The 21,615-nt window shown below is 48.4% G+C and overlaps 1 protein-coding gene across 11 annotated transcripts in view; it reads right to left on the bottom strand.

Moving 5' to 3' along the window:
* PPHLN1 (periphilin 1) overlaps nt 1–21,562 on the bottom strand; it is a 67,179-nt gene extending 45,617 nt beyond the window's left edge. For 6 of the 11 annotated variants that reach the window (XM_040978897.1, XM_040978902.1, XM_040978899.1 and 3 more), the window contains exons 1-4: nt 21,499–21,562; nt 10,881–10,969; nt 2,766–2,927; nt 417–478 (exon numbers count right to left, since the gene is read on the bottom strand). In XM_040978897.1, coding sequence (XP_040834831.1) covers nt 417–478; nt 2,766–2,927; nt 10,881–10,955 — 299 coding nt within the window. In that variant the 5' untranslated portion in view covers nt 10,956–10,969; nt 21,499–21,562. The remainder of the gene's footprint in view (nt 1–416; nt 479–2,765; nt 2,928–10,880; nt 10,970–21,498) is intronic. The other 5 variants (XM_040978903.1, XM_040978906.1, XM_040978907.1 and 2 more) reach the window with 2 other exon arrangements.
* Nucleotides 21,563–21,615: the final 53 nt, after the last annotated feature.

The raw sequence follows: 21,615 nt of genomic DNA, 5'->3' as shown, positions 1-21,615 counted from the left end.
ACATGGCAAAAATTTTTCTCTGTCTCTCCTCCCTCTGTCTACCTGCCTTTCCAATAAAAATGTATGAATGTTTAAAAATAAAAAACTGAGCGAACCCACCACAGAAGGCAGTTTGTAAGGAAGCATGTCTGTATCCAGGAAAGTGCTGGAACAAAAGTTGTGCATTCTAACCAGGCAAGAGCGTTCCTCCTGGGCCACTCCACACGTCAATCATCCAACCAGTGTTCAAAACGTCAGTAATTCAAATGTTTCAATACATACTGATATGATCATATTCACAAGAGGAATACAATGCTTGCTGCTTTCAAATTTTATCCTACTAGAAGATGTCGTATCACAGGCCTGGAGGTTAAGTTCCCACACCAAGTCGGCGAGTCACGGATCCCACTGCCGAGATGCCGTGTTTCCTTTCCTACCTGTATTCAGACTGTCGGCTTGCAGAATGCTCCTCTCTGTTCCACCGATGGGCAGAGTCATCCTGGAACAAGAGAAACTGCTTCAATGTGGATTGCCAGTTCCCAGTAAGTCAGCAGGCTGCAAAGAACTGTGGACTGTGAAGTAGGCTGAGACATGTCCCTGCTTCTAAGACACAAGAAAAAAATATCATAGCAACTCACCTATTGCAGCCATAGCAACACAAAACTTATCTCTACTAAAAAAACTCCACGTATTTCCTCCACAGAACCAGTGAAAGGCACATAAGCCAACATCAACAATCAAGAGCTGTTTGAGGAAAAAGAAAAAGCCAAGACAAGCATTTTGTTTCTCAATGTTTCACTTTATTTCTTATTGCTGACCTCTCAGCAGCTTTCAGATTCAAGTTCGATTAAGAACTTGCAACTTTCCCCCATTTTCTTGCTCCAATGTTCTCTTCCCATCTAATCTCCCATTAAAAAATCAGACCTTTTCCCAAAATAGTGACAAACCATCACTACTGAGAAGCTATACTGAAATGTGGCACTAAAATTAAAATCTAAAATGAAGCACAAGTTTGTCCTGTATTTAGAAAGATGTATGAAAAAAAAATCACATAGTAATCCATTCTAAATCACTTTAAAATTAGCCACACAGTACTTGCACAACTCAAAGGTTTCTCAAGTCAGCAAACTGACTCGTTTTCATCCCTGTCTCTGGTATTACGTAAGCTGTTTTAAGTGAATTCACCAAATGACTATTGTTTTCTCTCAACACTATAAACAAACAAAAAACTCAACAGCCATGATAGGTAGTGGATTGGGCCCGGCACGATAGCTTAGTGGTTAAAGTCCTCACCTTGAAAGTGCCAGGATCCCATATGGGCGCTGGTTCTAATCCCAGCGGCCCTGCTGGGATGGGAATCCAGCTCCCTGCTTGTGGCCTGGGAAAGCAGTCGAGGATGGCCCAAAGCCTTGGGACCCTGCACCTGCGCGGGAGACCCGGAAAAAGCTCCTGGCTCCTGGCTTTGGATTGGCTCAGTTCCAGCCGTTGCAGCCACTTGAGGAGTGAACCATCGGACGGAAGATCTTCCTCTCTGTCTCTCCTTCTCTCTGTATATCTGCCTTTCCAATAAAAATAAATCTTTAAAAAAAAAATAGGTAGTGGATCAAATACATATACTCCATTATACAACTGAATCTAGGGTAAGAACTAGTGTCTCCAGATCAAAGTGTATCTGGTAATTTCAGGAAAATTCAAACAAAATATATAGGAGAGAAACATAATCTGTAACAAACTCCAAGTATTACTAGAAAATTTTCAGGGGAAATGTTTCAAATGCAAACCCACCAATAAATACAAAACTCTGTCCATACTAAAAAAAAGAGAGAGATAATACTTATTCAAAGGCTGAATTACTTCTGAAACTACCCAAAGAATGGCTCTGATGGCCGAAACCTCAAGATAATTATCTTTCGCCACCCAACCTCCCTTCTTAAAAGAACTTGTAACATTTTAAAACCGAACAAAATTAAAATTCGTTCTGTAAGAAAGAAACTATTAACACTCCAAACACTGGACACAAGTACAAGAAAACAGTGACCATCTCGTTAGGACTTCCCCAGTGTCAAAGGCCATGACCACGTGACGTCCCCTCCACAGGTAAGCCACCTCACCTCCGTGGCATCAAGTGCAAAGGATGGAAACTAAAGCAGTCAACGTGAGACCAAAGTTTACCAGGAGCTGTGTTTGGAAAGGTACTGTTCATGGCCACATTCCGTTTCAGGCAAGGCAGGAAAAGGGACGAGGTAAGAAAGTCTGGCAGGAAAAGGTTTCAACATGCAAGACAGGGCAGCAGAAAGACGTTGGGGAAGTCTCAGCTCAGGTCAGTAACAGATTCATGCAACAGTCACTACATGAAGCTCACGTTGGTAGTAACAGCAGCTGACCACAAAGCCAGTTAGTACACAGATGTTCACAAAAATCCTAACAAAAAGTGGCGATCAGTGCAACTTCGTTTCATCATGATGGAAACCATTGTTAAGTGGGCACATCCAGTAACAGATCGTTTTCACACAAGTCTGCAAATCTCGGCCAACGTAGGGGGGTAGAAAAGCAGCCCAGGGGAATTCACATGAAGGCAGAACTCTCCAGAGTGCTCGCCCACCTTCTCCAGCACCCCCAGAAGCATGACCCAAGTGCCCCCTGGACAGCTCCACAGGCAGTTCAACAGAGCGAAAGCAGGGAGGGTTTGCTCAGCTATTTTTCACAGCCATCCCATTGATTTCTAAAAACACACGAATTTCAAACTATAAGAAAGAACAATTAGTACACGGGGAAGATTTACATACTCCTCTGTGAGGCGGACCACTCCTCCGATCAGAAAAACTGCGGTCCTCGTCACATTCTCGGTAATCAACATGACTGTAATATCTACTGTAGCTTCCTTCACCCGGTCTGTCTAGCAGTGGTGGTTTCTTTGGCACAATATTAACTACTCTATGGTAGCCATCCTAAAACAGACAAAAAGAAATATATAAAATCACTAACTTCTCTGTTTGGTCCTAAAAAGGTTTTTAAAAAGCACAGGAGTTTTTATCCTTATCAAACACATTAAATGTATAAACAACAAAAACACATCAATGAAACATGCATGTAACTAACAGCAAAGTGTTCACATGGATTAAAGCAAATCAAATTATTCAGTGAAGATAGACAGGGGCTCGAAATAACATGTAGCAAGACATAAAACCAATCCTAAGTAAAACAAAAAGTATCATCTTGATGCAAAATACACTCCAGACAGCAAAAATGTTACACGGAAGGTCTACACCTAGCTGTCTAAGAATTTAGGAGAATCCATCCCACCCAACACAGCACGCGCGCGCGCGCGCGCGCACACACACACACACACACACACTTTGTCGGTGCTTGAATTACACTATTTAGAGAAAAATACACACATAAGATTGGACACAGACGCAGCAGAGCGAGAAGATGCTGTGGTGAGTGTCTCCAGCCCAAGCAGCCCTGAGAGAACTGCAGCGCACTGTGGTCCATGTTTAGGATTCCATGCACGGCTACTTGCCAGCAACTAACCAGGCCCTGGAGAACTCCCAAATGTTCAACGTGAGTGACCTGATGTGGAAGAGAACCTGAAAAACCACAGCTCAACCTTCAATGCTGCTTACCATCCTGTCTCAGCTTTATCTCCTGTGAAACAGAATCCACACTAACGTATTCCTGCTGCAGCGTTCCCGACCAAAGCTGCTAAGCACAGCACAGTGCGCACCAGTACACACGAGCACCATATGTACAGTTCCATCAAAAACACCAAGTTCCAAAAAGTGACTCCTTAGACACTGCTTACTGTTAATCACTAAAATTACTCACTAAAAGTTACTATTTACCACTTCAATTTCCCTATGAACAGGAACCCATGCAATGTCATGAAAAGTAAAATCAAGCACTTGTCTGGGGGCCAAGCGGCAGCAACCGGTTATCACCTGCCAGTGTCAGGTCCAGGCCCATGCCTCCACTTCCGACCCAGCTTCCTGCCAGCACTGTGGGCAAGCAGCAGAGGATGGCTCAAGCCCATGGGCCCCTGCACCCACAAGAGAGACCCAGAAGAAGCTCCTGGCTTCGGATCAGCTCAATTCCAGCCCTTGCAGCCACTTGGGGCACTGAACCAGGGGATGAAAGATCTTTCTCTCTGTAAACCTGCCTTTCCAATGAAATAAATGAATAAAACTTTTAAAAATATATTTTTTGCAAAGAATTTTTTTAAGTTTGTATCTTTTAGAAGGCAAAAATATTCTAATTTTTTCCAAGAGGGGAGAAAACGAATCTCAGCTAAGTCTTCTCATTATAAAATACTTCAAACAGAAACATTAAAAACACTTCAAGTGATATGCACAGACTCACCAACAACTCCCTGCCCGGAGGCACCGTGGCTGTCTTCCATGTGCCACCCGCAGCTCCTGCAGCACCCGCTCTAATGTAGAGTAACTCACAATTCACTCTGGACATGATAAATTTTTAATAAACATGTTTATAACTAAGTGGATTCCCTACTCCATTGCTGTGATACAATCAGAGCAAAAATTAACATTGAGCGTAGCTCATTTTTTTAAAAATGATTTATTTAATTTTTATTGGAAAGGCAGATATACAGGAGGAAAGACAGAGAGGAAGATCTTCTGTCCACTCCCCAAGTAGCTACAACAGCAGGAGCTAAGTCAATCCAAAGCCAGGAGCCAGGAGCTCTCCCAGGTCTCCCACGCGGGTGCAGGTCCCAAGGCTTTGGGCTGTCCTCGAACTGCCTTCCCAGGCCACAAGCAGGGAGCTGGATGGGAAGCAGGGCTGCTGGGACATGAACCAGACCCATATGGGATCCCAGCATGTGCCAGGCGAGGACTTTAACCACTAGGGTACCACACCGGGCACAAGATAGCTCGTTTTTTTAAGAGACTGTCTCAAATAGTATGTACTGTGCTGCAATGTAATAAGCAGTAACTTGCACAAAATCCTTTTTTATAGAGCTAGGGACACCTGCTCAGAACACACACTTTCACATCTGTTCTTAAGAGCCGACGATCGCCAGCTGCCCTGGAACCGTCGTGAAGTAAGTTCTGTCAGCGTGGCATGCAAGGGAAAACCTGCTCAGAACGCACACATTCCAGAGGAGGTTTGTAATCTAGAAAAATGAAATGACTGTTTTATCAGGAAATAATTGTTTCTTAAATTGTTACACATTCTAATTAATGTAATTGCCTGCTATGAGAAATGCTTTCATTTCAGTAAGAAAAAAAGCACCGAGTTTGTTTTTGTTTAACACGTAAATCTGCATCAAACTTTCCACACTAAGGTTAAATTTCATTATTCACTAGGTAATAATCATGTGAATTACTACACTTGTTTCTTTATTTTCAGTACCATTGAAATACAGTTTCCTTTTCTAGTATCAAACAAACTAGATGCAAATGGAGCTACTCTCACCTACAGGTTAGTGACCAAGGGCACAGCAGCAAGATGTGTGCTTTTCTGTTTTTTAAGATTTATTTAATTGTATTTGAAAGAGGGTTACAGAGAGATCTTGCATTGACTAGTGCACTCCTCAAACGGCTCCAACAGCAAGGCGTGGCTGGGGTGGCCAGACGTTGGATCTAGGTATGTGCACTGTCTTTCATTGTTTTCCCAGGCACATAAGCAGGAAGCAGGAAGAGAAGCAGAGCAGCCTGGACTGGCAATGCAGACAGAAAATTAAGAGGGCATCGGGCCCAGTGCGGTGGCCAAGCAGCTAAAGTTCTCATCTTGAACATACCTGGATCCCACTGGGTACCGGTTCTAATCCCGGGAGCCCTGCTTCCCATCCAGCTCCCTGCTTGGGGCCTGGGGAAGCAGTTGAGGATGGTCCAAAGCCTTGGGACCCTGCACTTGTACAGGAGACCTGGAAAAGCTCCTGGCTCAGCTCAGATTGGCACAGCTCCGGCCGTTGCGGTCACTTGGGGAGTTAATCAATGGATGGAAGATCTTCCTCTCTGTCCCTCCTCCTCTACATATATATATACATATATATATATATGTATATGACTTTCCAATAAAAATAGATCTTTTTAAAAAACGTTTAAAAAAAAGAAAAAGAGCGCACCACAGTGCCGGCCCCAGACACAGGACTCGGTCACCATGACAGTCCCATCACATGGACGCTGCTTCAGAGGCCTCCAACTATTTGTCCACACGTCTCACTCCTTTCTAACTGCAGTGATGAAACCGCAACCACTGATACTGAACCACTACTGAAACAGCATGCCAAACCACTTCACAATTTGGATAACTCTCTCCAATGAAGGTCTTCTTTAATTTTACTCATTTTCTGTTACAGATCTGATCCACAGGCTTCACAGCACTGCTCAAGGGGCCAAGACCAAACTCACAGGGCAGAAATGCAGTCTGGGGATGCGAGTAGAGAAGTGCCAAGAGCCATGGGGAAGGAAAACGAGGGGTTCTAGGACTCACCCAGCCAAGATCAGGCCAAATTCACCAAAACAAAAATGAGCAATCCTGGGAAGGAGGGATGGGGAACACAGCAATGTTTCCATCTGCGAGACTGCCTGCGCTGAATGAAGCAGTACACGTGTGCGCAGGTGCCGAGCGCGCAGCAGGCCTGACAGGAGTGCAGGGATGGTCTACGGCCACGCCCGTGTACTGCAGCTTTCATCACTTCACCAGGGAAAATGCCATCCCACTTTTTGTGCATGCGCACAAGCGGCAATGAAATGAAACTGTTTTTTTGTCCCTAGGCTTCACATCAGGCTTAGTGATCGACTTCCAGCCACCTGTCATCACCCAAAATCTTGACTGTAATCGCCTTGAACGCTCTGGGATCCCATATGGGCGCCAGTTCTAGTACCAGCTCCACTTCCCATCCAGCTCCCTGCTTGTGGCCTGGGAAAGCAGTCGAGGACGGCCCAAAGCTTTGGGACCCTGCACCCGCGTGGGAGACCCGGAAAAGGCTCCTGGCTTCGGATCGGCAGAGCATTGGCCGTTGCGCTCACTTGGGGAGTGAATCATCGGATGGAAGATCTTCCTCTCTGTCTCTCCTCCTCTCTGTATATCTGCCTTTCCAATAAATAAATCAATCTTTAAAAAAAAAAAAAAAAGATAGCAGATGAGGACTGAAGCACGTCAGGCCCTGCTACACCAAGGCAAAGCCAGATGAACTTTCTGACCCCTGACCCCTGCACTGAGTGGCCCAGCCCCAACTGTCGGAGCCATTGAGATAGTCAATCAATGGGAGAGATCCCTATGTGTTTTTGTACGAAGTTCCTGTCAGCTGCTCTGCCTTGCAAGTAAATAAATCTTTAAAAAACATTTATCTGGGATTGGATCCATCTGGCAGTACCAAAGAGAGCCCGAGGTGACTTCAGTGTACAGCGTGGATACTGAACCAGGGACGGCACTGTGGCACGGTTGATGTAACAGCCGTCAGCAAAGCCAGCATCCCACACGGGTGCTCTTGGAGGCAGAGCCGCACCATTTAAGGTCCAGCTCCTAGCTGATGACCTGAGAAAAGCAGTGGGAGATGGTTCCGGGTGCTGGGGTCCCTGCCACTCACAAGGGATAGCTTTCTGAAGATCTTGTCTTGGGCCTGACCCAGCCTTAGCCACTGCAGCCATCTGGAGAGTGAACCAGCATATGGAAGGTGTGTGTGCGTGTGCGTGTGTGTGTGTATCTCTGCTCAAATAAATTAATCTGTTCTAAAGAAAAAAAAAAAACACTGCAACACTGCAACAGGATGATCAAGCTTCAAGGTTTTTAAATCTTTCTCCAATAACATTCTCTTCTCACTCTTCACCTGGACACACCGGACACCTTCCATCCTGGAAAGCATACAGTGCAAAATTCTACCTGCCTATCGTTCTGTCACTCATGATCTTCAAACTTACTAAGCCTTTCCTGCTTACCACTTGTCACTTCCTGTGTCCCACTGCTCTCAGAGCTACAATGCTTTCCGCAGCTAACCCTCTCACACCGCACACTGCCCGATCACACTCACTTCCCCTAGCACACCGCACACTGCCCTGACCACGCAATTCCCCTAGCACACCGCACACCACTGCCCTGACCACACTCACTTCCCCTATCACACCGCACACTGCCCTGACCACTCACTTCCCCTATCACACCGCACACTGCCCTGACCACGCAATTCCCCTAGCACACCGCACACTGCCCTGACCACACTCACTTCCCCTATCACACCGCACACTGCCGTGACCACTCACTTCCCCTATCACACCGCACACTGCCCTGACCACTCACTTCCCCTAGCTCACCGCACACTGTCCTGGCCACGCAATTCCCCTAGCACACCGCACACTGCCCTGACCACACTCACTTCCCCTATCACACCGCACACTGCCCTGACCACACTCACTTCCCCTATCACACCGCACACTGCCGTGACCACTCACTTCCCCTATCACACCGCACACTGCCCTGACCACTCACTTCCCCTAGCTCACCGCACACTGACCTGGCCACGCAATTCCCCTAGCTCACCGCACACTGCCCTGGCCACGCAATTCCCCTAGCACACCGCACACTGCCCTGGCCACGCACTTCCCCTAGCACACCGCACACTGCCCTGACCATGCAGTTTAGAACCTTCAACATCTCAAAGCCCTGGACATCCCCTCTCAAGCAAACTCCAATCAGTACAACCATCGACACAGCCCCACTCCCACACTGGGCTTCCTCAGAGAACAGAACACACTATGCAGATGGCCACACAACACTAGCATAACCACACAAATTATAATGTCAAGTTTCTGTGAAATGCAGTATCCAAAATTCCTAAAGGGACACTATCCCAGGCAAGGGTCTGGGTGGTGGCAGGGAGATGGGGGAAGTCTTCAAATATGAACTCGATAAGAAAATTCAACTATTTTTTAAAATAATGTCTTTTAAAGGCAGTGACAAAGACAGCCTCCATCTGCTAATGCTCCAAGTGGCCTTATAGCCGGTGTTATGTCAGAACTAAAGCCAGCAGCAAGGAACATCCTCTGGGTCTCCCAGATGGGTGCACAGAGGCCCAAGGACTTCCACCCCTTTTGCTGCTTTCCCAGGCACAAGAGCGGCGAGCTGGACCAGAAGGGCAGCAGCTGGGGCTTGAACCAGCACCCATATGGGACAATGTTGTCCCTTGGTCCGTTACCACTCACATGTCTCTATCACTGGTACTTTCTTCCAAGTAAGCCATAAAATAGCTTTCTTAAGCTAGAAAAATTTTAATTGGGCTTCTCATTAGAAATATAAAGTTTACAATTTAACTTGGAAAGAAGTAACACCCAGGACAATAAGGACTAAGTCTGCCCACCCCGAAACATGACAGCCTCTGTAGATTTCCATCTGAAAACACTTCCCATCAACTCTAACCTCAGCTGGATGCGACCAAATCAACTTTGAACCCTGAGGACAACATCCCCCATCCAAGTAACTGTAGAATTAAATAATAATCTGACATAGCATCAAGTAGCTGCGCACTCTGCTGTGCAGTGGGAGATGCACACATCTTCAACACCCAGGCCCACACAGAAGCTGAAACTGACAGCCCCTTGACATTTCCTGAATGCTCAGGTCCACCAAGGACTCTGGGGGAAAGGTACACACAGGGATCTTCAGAACATTCCTGCAAAAAGTGTAACATGACAAACTTATGCATATAAACATGTGCCCCAAACTACAGCATCCTCTCATTCCACTTTCCACCAGGTCTCTCAAGTTCTCTCAAATACGCATTTAATCTACACTGAGCTCCAACTATGTACTAGGCACTAGACACAGCACTGCAAACAGTGCCAAAGGAGCCACTGTGCCCAGCAGCAGCAGAGCACACCAGACGCCAGCTGGTCTGAACCGCAGCCCCGTGCCCCTCACGCGCTGCCCAGGCTGCTGGGCACAAAAGCACAGCTGACACAGCCCTGTCTGGACTCTCACAGGACTGAAGTCTAGGAACAGAGACAGCTTCTGCAAAACGGAAAGCCACCAGGGCCCGGGCTTGGTATAAAGGGACGACGCCCAGATGACACCCAGACACCCCATGGGTGCAGATCCCACCCCGCCCTAATTCCAGAAGGAGGTACCAGGTGATAGATCCCTGCTACCAACGTGGGAGACCTGGAATCACATCCCCAGCCCCAGCCCAGTCCCAGCCAGGGATCACTGTGCCATTTGGGAACTGAATCAGCAGACAGCAAAGTGCTTCCTCCCTCTGTAGAATAAACAGAAAGTTTGGTGTGTGTGTGTGTGTGTGTGTTTTAATTGGAGGAGGAGAGACAGAGAGGAAGATCTTCCATCCGTTGATTCATTCTCTAAGCAGCCACAACCGCTGGAGCTGAGCCAATCCGAAGCCAGGAGCCTCTTCCGGGTCTCCCACGTAGGTGCAGGGTCCCAAAGTTTTGGCCCATCCTCAACTACTTTCCCAGGCCACAAGGGAGGTGGATGGGAAATGAGGCAGTCGAGATTAGAACCAGCACCCATATGGGATCCTGGCGCATATGAGGTGAGGACTTTAGCCAGTAGGCTATCGCACCAGGCCCTGTATTTTTTGTTCTGCTTTTTCAGACTAGCCTTTTACAGCTTCATATATTGCATTTATGAACACTTGAACAAAAAAAAAAAAAATAGGGGACAGATGACTCTAGAAACAGGTGCCCAAATACTTCTGAAATGACAAGTCACCCTTAGAGAAGTTAAAACTTCCTTCACCAGTTAAATTCAGTATAAATCCTTCACTTTAAAATGTTGCCACTTATTTTCAAACTTTCAACTTTATTTTAAATGACAAGCTTGATCTACTTTTTATCTCCAAGTGGTGAACTCCCAAGATTCCCTCAGCACACCTCGCTGGACCCGGCTACACGATCAACTGGACAGGAGGTGGGCCGGTCGGAGCGACTTACAGCAGGGTGGCTGCGCGGAGGCCCTCGTTGTCTCGGAGGTCGCTCATGGCTGTAGCGGCCTTCAGACCACATCATCTCCTGTTCCGCCCCTAGACAAGGAAGAGACCCAAAGTTACGGTTCTGACACCCCAGGAGTACAGAAGATGTGAGGGAAATGCTTGCTTTCTCCCACCAAGTGTTTTCCAGAACTCTTAAGGGGAAAAAAAACCCAAGCAACCAAAAGGAAGAGGGATTTTACCAGGATGCCTCTGCCAGACAATGCTGGAATTTTCTGTAAAGATAGATACATACTCAGATAGATACACAGATAGAACGAACGTAAGGCCCCACTTTGCATTTTTCAAGAAACGATTCCAGGAATTACCACACTTCTTTATTCCCACGCAGAGAAAACCAGACTCATTTTAACCATGGACAAGGTCAGCCAGCAAAGTGAGTTACTGACGAGTGATCTGAAGGCGTTAGCTTCCTGCGTCTACAGTGTCAAGGCTCCATTTCCATTCTGTATAGTCAGTAAAATAGTTTCAACTGAAAAATACATTCAATGAACAATCCTACACAAACACAACCTAAGACACACAAGCCACACTTCAGTTCACGAGCTTTCAGTTTCCCTTAACACAAAGGCACGCTCATAAATTCTAAAAGTAAAAACATGTCAGCAATTTTCAGATCTGGCTTGCAGGGAAGAGGATATCTGCTTTTCAGGAAACTGAAAGCTGTTTCCTGCTCTGGGAGCTGAAGGGCAGAAAGCAGACACAGTGCGAGTCCTGAACACAAGAAAGAACTCAAATGGCAGAAGAGCAGCCACAGAGGCAAGAGACTGGAACTCGGGCCACTGCCATGAAGCAAAACCACAGGCTGGGGCTCAGCTTCCGCCAAAGAGCACAGCCAGCATCTCTCACCTTCTCACCGGGACCACAGCACCACATCACCAAGGTCTCTTCAAAGACCACAACAGTAACAATGCCTCACCATCAGAAGCAACTCAGAAATCGAAGCAACAGTCTTGAAACTTCACAGGATACTAGACTTTTTTTTTTAAACTCAGCACTTTTAATTATTTTAACCAATTCACAATGTTCAGAAATTAAAACAGTAGACAGAGCAAAAGCTTGTAACATTTATGAAAACCCGGCAACTAGTAATAAAATAGAATAAAGCAAAAACTAAATACAGGCAGGTGGAAGTTGGAAACAATTGTGAGCAGGAGGACAGCAGGCCCCGCCTAGAGGATCACCCCCACTGGGGAGAGCTAACACAACCGCAGGAGGAGCAAAGCTCCAGGGATGGCTCAAGCAATGGAAGCAGAAGCAAAAGCCTGAAAAAGTAACATGACAGTGCATCTCTCTCCGAACCTTCCTGAACCGGCCAGTGACTTCTGCAGGGCATCAACCAGTGCACTGAACTGGATCTCTACGAGGCACACAGCCCTGGTGAAGTAAACACGGGGGCAGCTGAGCACAAACCCCATGAAGGAAGGGCAGGATACAGCCTCACAGAGTCCCTGCTGCCCTTTACCCCATCCCCCCCAAAAAATCCACTGAACCAGGGGCAGCGGGGGCAGCGGTACAGCTCACATGACAACATAGCTGGTGCTGCAACACAGCAAGCCAATCCTCCACCCTGCAGTGTCGGCATCCTATATGATGCTAGTTTGTGCTTCATGTCCCAGCAGCCCCACTTCCCATCCAGCTCCCTGCTTGTGGTCTGAGAAAGCAGCAGAGGACGGCCCAAGTCTTTGGAACCCTACACACATGTGGTAGACCTGGAAGAAACTTCAGACTCTCAAGTTTGAATCAGCTCAGCTCTGGCCATGGCAGCCATTTAGGAAGTGAACCGGTGGATGGAAGACCTTCTCCTTCTGTCTCTCATTTTCTCTTTGTAAAATCTGCCTTTCAAGTGAAAAAATAATCAAGTTTATGCTGGCTTCTTGAGGATAAAGAAATGCAAGGGAAGGACAAAGAACACTGCAGGCAGAGGGAAGAGCCAATCAAGGCCTTACAGCTCACACACAATGTTGCTGTAGCTCAACCCAAGGAGCCCCGTGCCTCTGTCTACTGGGTAAAATCCCACTGGCCACTGTTGTCTGCAGAGGCTTCAACTCTCAGATAGGGTCAGAAGGTAACCCCCAGAATTTGCTGTTCTTAACAAAGCCTACTCAGCCCTCCCAGACTCCCTGGAGAGCACAGCATCACCTATCAGAAGCAGCTCAGAGGCACCGGGAACCTGGACTCAGCTGAACCTCCCTTCCCCAAACTCATCAGGAGGCCCAGAGATCGGGCGCCTCCCAGCTCCTTGCTCTGGGTGTCCTCCCACCCCATGGCAGGGACTGGTTTTCTGTGCATCAGGCTCGCAGACCCCATGTGAGAGCTCTAGAGCAGCACTTCCAACTAGTCCGGGTGCTGTTTGCCAACATGACTATCACTTCAGCTCTGAGTGATTCTGGAACCTCAATGTGCAAGGTGTCCCAGTGAGTACTTACCCCGACCTTCTAAGAATGACAGAAATCACAGTTGACAGTTAAAAATCCTGAGTAACTGTTCTTTATCTTTTAAAAAAAAGTCAGTTCTTCAAATCCCTGTTTTAGAATTTTAGTTACTAGAAAAATGGTGAATCATCTTAGAAAATTATTTCCTATTACAATGTCCACACAGAACTTAAGCATGTAAGTTATTCTATAAAACACGTTCTTGGAATCAGTTACTGTTTTATTCCATCAAGAACTTGGAGCAGGCACCTGGACAGGCAAGATCCCCGCGCTCCACACAGGAGGAAGAGCCAGGGTGCAACTCTGGCTCCTGACTGCAGCCTTCTGCCTGTGCAGACTCACATGAGGGTCTCCTGCACTGTGCCCTAGCCCAGTGCCCAGTGCCCAGTGCCCAGCCCCGGCTCATGTAATGGGGTTCCTGCACTGTGCCCTAGCCCAGTGCCCAGCCCTAGTTCATGTAACGGGGTTCCTGCACTGTGCCCTAGCCCAGTGCCCAGCCCTGGTTCATGTAATGGGGCTCCTGCACTGTGCCTTAGCTTAGCCCTGGCTCTTTATGGGCATCTGTGGACCGCACCACTGGATGGGAGCACTTTAATTATCTTACTGCTGTATATACTAAATTATTGAATGAATCCCTGTACAGAATCTGCAAGTATTTCATTTTTATGTACACGACTTACCAATTTTACAGCAGTTACAAAACAGCAGCATCACAACACAGCTGTGTTACCTAAACTACTAAACATTTTAATAAAGAATAAAATAAGGGCTGGCCCTGTGGCTCAACAGGCTAGTCCTCCACCTCCAAGTGCCAACATCTTTTATGGGGGCTGGTTTGTGTCCCTGGCACTCCACTTCCCATCCAGTTCCCTGCTTATGGCCTGGGAAAACAGCAGAGAATGGCCCAGTACCTTGGCCCTCTGCATCCATATTGGAGACCCTGAAAAGGCTGCTGGCTTCAAATCAGCTCAACTTCCAACACTGAGTGCCTCTCTCCTTCCTCTGTAAATCTGCTTTTCTAATAAAAATAAATAAATAGATTTTTTAAAATAACAGTTAAGGGAGCAGGTGCATATAATGAAGTGCCTAGGGTAATTACTGCAAAAATATAATGACCAAAACTTAAACTCAAATGAAACTATGTAATCGTCAAAGAACATGAAATCAGCAACCTTCGGATTAATAACATTGTTTGTGACTACCCAGATTTAGGTAACAAACAGCGGCTTAACTGACACAGGCACTGACTCCCAGTGTCTAACGGAGCTGCCTCTGCTCAGCTCCGCAGGAAGCCCCAACAGTCTCAAAAGCTTGCAGGTGAAAATCTCTGACTACAAAGGGATATGCAGGTTGAAGAACACAGCCGGAAACAGGAAGACCACTACATCACAGTTAAAAGAGGAGACCCAGGTGAGGAGGCAGGCTCCATTTGTAAACATACTGGACTAGTTCAAAGTCATGAACCCCCCTCCAGGGCAGGAGGAGCACATAGTGCCCCAGCCATTGCAACGTAACTGCAACTGAGAAAGCAGGAAGAACTTAAGTAAGAGCTTTGCATCCAAAACATCCCATCAAAATTCTCTGTATGAGGCTGTTAGCTTTTGTTGTTGTTTTATTTTTTTTATCCAAACTGCTGAGGTCAGGCCACTGGGCTGTAAGGGTACTTACTCTGCACTTGATTTGTTCATCTTCCATTAAATCCAGGGTCAGGGGCCTAGCAGGTTGGCTCAATGGCTAAACACCTATGTCATCCTCTTGCAAGTGCCAGCATCCTATATGGGTGCCTGTTCTTGACCCCTGCTCCATTTTCCATTCACCTCCCTGCCTGGGGCCTGGGAAAGCAGTGGAGGATGCCCCAAAGCCCTGGGGCCCTACACCAACTTAGGGGAGCACCTGGAATAAGCTCTTGGCTTTGAATTGGCTTAACTTCTGCTACTGTGGCATTTGAGGAGTGAACCAGAAGATGGAAGACTTTTCTGTCTGTTCTCCTCTCCATAAATCTGATCTGCCTTTCCACTAAAAAAAAAAAAAAAAAAAAAAAAAACTTTTTCAGGAAATGCTCACGATAAAAAGCTTACCTCCCAAAGCCCATTCCTTTCACTTTCTATATTCACTGATGCAACTTATTGACAGGTGACTCCAGTCAGTGAAAGAAAAGTCATAAAGTATTGGGGTGTTTGCTACCCCCGAGGGAGACGTGGTCAGACACACAGGCCCTGGCTTCACCTGACCCAGCCACAGGGCCATCTGGTGACTGAGCCAGCAGATGGGAGATCTGTTTCTCCCTTATGCTTCTGCTACTCAAATAACTCTAGAAAGTAACAAGATATTACACATCTTACAGTTAGCACTAGAAACACTGTGTGAACATGAGCGCTCCAGGATTAACACTACGCACAAGCCCACAGAAGTGGCACCACGTGAAAACTTACTTTTCCGAGTGGTGACAGTCACAGCTCCACTTCTACCCCAATACTTCACACAGCCCCAACTCAATGAGCCAGAGCAGCTTTGCACAGGTCTCAGAAGCCAACACCCCTCTGTCCTCCTTGACTAGGTTCATTAGGCTATCAGGCCCAAATCAGAAACTTCAGTCATGAAAAAAAAAAAAACAATCTTGGGGTCTGCACAGTGGCATAGCAGGTAAAGCTGCCATCTGAGGCACAGGCATTCCATTATCAGCAATGGTTCAAGCCTCAGCGGTTCCCCTTCCAATCCAGCTCCTTGCTAACACATCTGTGAAAGCAGCAGAGAATGGCCCAACCCCTTTGCCCCTTGACTCACAATGAAGCCCGGGCTTCCGGCTTTAGATGGGCCCAGCTCTGACCATTGCAGCCATTTAGGGGATTTAACTCCTTAAATCTGCCTTTCATATAAAAATAAACGCAGGCCCAGTGTGGTAACCTAGCTGCTAAAGGCCCTGGGATGCCATATGGGCGCCAGTTCTAATCCCTGCAGCTCCACTTTCCATCCAGCTCCCCGCTTGTGGCCTGGGAAAGCAGTCAAGGACAGCTCAAAGCCTACGGACCCTGCACCTGCGTGGGAGACCGGGAAGAGGCTCAAGGCTCTGGGCTCCTGGCTCCAGATCGATGCAGCTCCAGCAACTGAGGCTGCAAGGGGAGCGAACCAGTAGACAGAAGATCTTCCTATCTCTCCTCCTCTCTGTATACCTGGCTTTTCAATTAAAACAATAAATAAATAAAATAAATTCTCAAATGGCCCTCAAATCCTCAACTTGAAAAAGGCCACTTAGGACTTGGCTGTTGCTTCAGACTCCACTTGAGGCCCTTCTCCAACAGTCTCCAATCCTCCCGTTCTAGCAACCCACTCATCTTTCTAGTAGTGTGCAACTGTGGCCAGCACCACCCCGCAGCACAAACTTCCCTCTCCTCCCAATCATTTGTCAGCACCCCTCGCCCTCAACATCAATCGGCAGCGTAGCAGTTCCACTCTGCAGCCCTCCAAACACTCTACTCGGGCAGACTGATCCACCACTGTCTACCTCTGCATTCCCAGCCGAATCCCACTGTGAGGGCTCTCAGGGAACCCTTCCTGCTCCTATGGCTTAGCCAATAAAAGCAAGTATTAAATACTGGCCACACAAATACAGACGTCTGCAGCTGACCACCATCTGTAGGAGTCCATTTTATTCATAAAACAGCCCACAAGCCCTGTGTGATCCCAGCTCCTGACATGTCCTGGAACCACTCCACTTCTGAGCAAAGCGCACCTTTAGGATCTCAGCTGAAGCATGCAGGTACGGGGAACCATTTTCGTGACTAGGGTCTGGGTACTTATAATTCAGGGCCATTCAGTAAGGGCCAACTGAAAAGTCAGCCCACTGTGGATTTGCTGTGAGTTCCTTGTGCAGTTGTCTTGGCAGGACCAGACCAAATGACTTCCCTGGCGTTCTATGGTCCACAGGCCAAGCAGATCATCTTCTGGATGGCCACACTGGAATCCACAGAGAGCTTCAGAAACCACCACCGTCAAGTTCAATCTGCACAAGGGAGGGGACTCTGGCAGCTTTTTCTCTTCTCTAAAGAGTATTTCTTTTTATTGGAAAGGCAGACTTACAGAAAAGAGACACAGAGAAAAATATTCTGCCCTCATTCTGCAACGGCCAGAGCTGCACAAATCCAAAGCCAGGAGCTTCTTCCAGGTCTCCCACACAGATGCAGGGTCCCAAGGATTTGGGCCGTCTTCTGCTGCTTTCCCAGGCCACAAGCAGGGAGCTGGATGGGATGTGAAGTAGTGGGGACATGAACCAGCGCCCATACAGAATGCCAGCACTGGCAGAGAATTAGTCAGCTGAACCATGGTACCAGTGCCACTCCTTGACAGCTTTTAGATAATTTTAAACTCATGTCAAGTGGCCCAGCCTTGCTAGCTGAAGACTGCAATGTTAGAAGTGTTGGTCTGAGTCCCAGCTGCTCCACTTCGGATCCAACTCCACCCTGGGTCCTGGCACCCATGCAGGAGACCCCAAGGCAAGGTCAGGACCAGGGCTCATCTGGCCCAGTTCCAGCTATTGCAGCTATGTGAAGTGAACCAGCAAGCTGAAGATGTAGCCTCTCTCATCTGTCAACTAGGCCATTCAAATGAACAAATCTAAAAAAAAAAAAAAAAAAAAAAAACAGGGCCCAGCACGATAGCTTAGTGGTTAAAGTCCTCACCTTGAACACACCGGATCCCATATGGGCGATGGTTCTTATCCCAGTGGCCCTGCTTCCCATCAGCTGCTCTTCATTGCCTGGGAAAGCAGTCAAGGACGGCCCAAAGCCTTGGGACCCTACACCCACGCGGGAGACCCAGAAGAGGCTCCTGGCTCCTGGCTTTGAATTGGCACAACTACAGCCATTGCAGCCACTTGAGGAGTGAACCATCGGACGGAAGATCTTCCTCTCTGTCTCTCCTCTTCTCTGTATATCTGACTTTCCAATAAAAAGAAAAAAAAAAAGAAAAAAAAGCAAGCTCACTATATTCCTAACACCCTAAAAAGTACATAACACTATATCTACCGGGGAATGTTTGAAATTCCAGCCAAAAAACTTCAAAAATTTTAGAGTATAATTCAGGTCTTTGAGTTAGGGTGTGAGCTCTAAAGACACGACGACACAGCGCGGTTGCGAGCTCTAAAGACAGGGCGTATGCAAGCCCTCAGTGTCTTGCCCATGCGCAAGAAACCATACAGTTACCGTTCAAATCATATAGGCCCTCTACCCATAAAGTTTCAGTGAAAAAGATTACCTCCCACTCTGCAGATAAAAGCAGCAGTGCTCTGAGAACCTCCACTCCAGAGGCGGAGGGGTCCTGGAGCAGACTCCCTCTACCATTAGCATGCCCTTCACAGACAGAAGAGGCGTGCAAGACCAGAGACCAGAGGGCAGTTCCAAGGGCATCATGCAGCTCAAAAAACAAACAAACAAACAAAACCCCACTAGATGAGGAACTTCATGCAGGCTTTTAAGCTTAGGAATCAGAGATTCAAAAAGAAAGAGGCTTGAGGACCCTGACCGCTTCCACAGGGAACATACAACTCGACATTTAAGTCACTTGACAATGCTGTACGGCTACTAATTTTCCAGCTTTCTGCCAACGTGCACCAGGGCAGGCGCACCAGGGCAGGCGCACCAGGACAGGCAGCACGCCACGGCTCAAGCCCCTGTCACCAAAGCAGGAGGCCTGGACTGGATTCTGGCTGCTGGCTTTGGCCTGGCCCAGCCCTGGTTGTTGCAGACGTATGAAAAGAGAAGTGGCAGATGGAAGATCTTTGTTCTGTGTCCTTCTCCATCTGTCCTTCAAATAAAGTGATAATATAAAAAAATGTTTAATATTTAGTAGGAAATTCTTTACTAAATGAAGCTAGGTAAATGGACAAAAATGTCAAATGTTTACCTGTTTACAAACCCAAATCTTATTTTCCATCTGGTCTCAGCTGGCCAGCCTCCTCCCAGGTTTTACCCTACAAGTTACTTAATAACTGTCAACTGTGTATATTCACAATGAGAAGTTTCCCTAAACAAAAGGATTTGTTACTAACCATATTAATCCCCAAGATCTCAACCCCCACAAGCCTAACAAATCCCCTAATCTCTTCCCTGGAAGCCTCACTCACCCCAAACCACACGGCGCCTGGAGCCCCTTCCTTGCAAAGCTGAAATACCTCTTCCCTTTCTCTCATTCACTTGCAACTTGTCAGCAAGGACAACCCTCTCCCAGAACCACCAAAGCCGAGTATCTGAACACTTCAGGCTGATTCCAAACTGGTGCCTGACAGCCACAGGTAATCCATGACTGGCAAATCAGTATTCAAAATTGTGTTTAGGGCCCGGCGCGGTGGCGCAAGTGGTTAAGGTCCTCGCCTTGCACACCCGGGATCCCATATGGGCGCCGGTTCTAATCCCGGCAGCCCCACTTCCCTTCCAGCTCCCTGCCTGTGGCCCGGGAAAGCAGTTGAGGACGGCCCAAAGCTTTAGGACCCTGCACCTGCGTGGGAGACCCGGAAGAGGCTCCTGGCTTCGGATCGTCAGAGCATTGGCCGTTGCGCTCACTTGGGGAGTGAATCATTGGACGGAAGATCTTCCTCTCTGTCTCTCCTCTCTGTCTATCCACCTTTCCAATAAAAAATAATAAAAATAAATCTTCAAAAAAATTGTGTTTAAAATCTTCACTTAAGCATTTATATTTACTATTTAAATGCTGGAGTATCCCTTAAAAATCATACTTCCAGCTTTTCCTGGGAAAAAAAAATACATGTTCTGACAACTGGCACCACCTTCTCCTACAGCCTCAATAAACCAGTGGGGCATAGGATCCCCACTCCGGGTTCTCACACAGTTAACTCCCTACCCTCTGAGAGCCCCTTCAGCACCAGCACTTATTCTAGAGACACCTGTCTCCTGCTCTGAACTGAATACAACGGTAAACAAAGCAAACCTGACCCCACCACCCTTGCCGGGCTAGCAGGGAAGGCGCAGAAACTAGCACGTGGGGCACAAGACCGATGCCCACCAGGGGATAGGGCGGTGGGTGGCCAGGACATCCAACTGCCTCCACAGGACGCAGGAAATGCCCTCTCTAACACAACAATAGCTAAACGAGGAGTCATTCACAAAGCCAGAGAAAAGATTCTGAGGATGCTTGGTTTAACATGGTTAAAGCCACGCCCAACCTTAGACACAGGTGTCCGCTGGAAGGCTAACAGTGAAAGCCACAAGTTAACTACCCAAAGCCAGCAAGATTACAGAGGCAGAACACACACAAAGGCTGTCAGGCAGAGAACACAACTGGGCTGAGTCAGGAGGACTGAAAGAGGGACCAGGGAAGCAGCGACAACCCGAGCCAAGACAGAAGGACCGGGAAGCAGCACAGGGCTGACGGGGCTCGGGAGACCCGGGGACCACAGGCAACGCGAGGGTGCGCCTAGCCACCAGCGCTCCATGGACGCTGCAGCGCTCAGGAGGGCCGGCACTCGGGCCTGGCCAGAGATGACAGGGACGTGCGGGGACGCAAGGAGGGCCAGCTCGCGGGCCTGTCCAGGGGTGACAGGGATGTGCGGGGGCCCAAGGAGGGCCAGCACGCGGGTCTGCCCGGGGGTGACAGGGACGTGCGAAGGAGGGCCAGCACACGAGCCTGTCTAGAAGGGACAAGGCTGCATAGGCCCCAAAGGGGGCTGGCACCTGGGCCTGCCCCGAGGGACCGCGCTGCTGGCCCACCAGCTCCGCCTGGTCTGTGTTGGGAAGCAGGACGGGAGGGCAATTTAGCACACACCACACGTGATGACCTCCCCACTTCTGCAGTGGGCTAAGGGGGCAGGACGGATGGGTTTACAGTAGGAAAGGAGGCGCCAAGCAGCGCACACGTGTCCACCTCGCCCCGGCAGTGCGGGGCACGGCTCCCATCACGTCCCCAACACGCTCCCGCCGGCCCTGGGGACCCCCGAGGCGCCCCGCCAAGAGAAACAAGAGCCGAGACCTGGCTCGGACCCAACACTTTCTCCGAGTGTCAACTCCACCCTCACGCTCCAACAAGGACCGCGGCGACCTGGCCGCGGAGAAGGCCCCGCCCCGGGCCGGCGTCTCGCCAGCCCTGCCCCGCGACGCCCGCCAACATGGAAGCACTCACCGACTCGGCCGCGGGAAACCAGGAGCCACCGGCCAGCCGCAGCAGCAGCAGCAGCAGCAGCTTCTTCCGGCGCGCGCCGTGACGTCACCGGCGCGCCGCACCGAGGGGTGTGTGGGC

Source organism: Ochotona curzoniae, unplaced genomic scaffold (assembly GCF_017591425.1).
Source record: "Ochotona curzoniae isolate NIBS_2020 unplaced genomic scaffold, NIBS_Ocur_1.0 contig_2927, whole genome shotgun sequence".
In the NCBI taxonomy this organism is placed as follows: domain Eukaryota; kingdom Metazoa; phylum Chordata; class Mammalia; order Lagomorpha; family Ochotonidae; genus Ochotona; species Ochotona curzoniae.
Note: the sequence above shows the minus strand (reverse complement) of the source record. Positions and strands in the feature narration are given on the sequence as shown.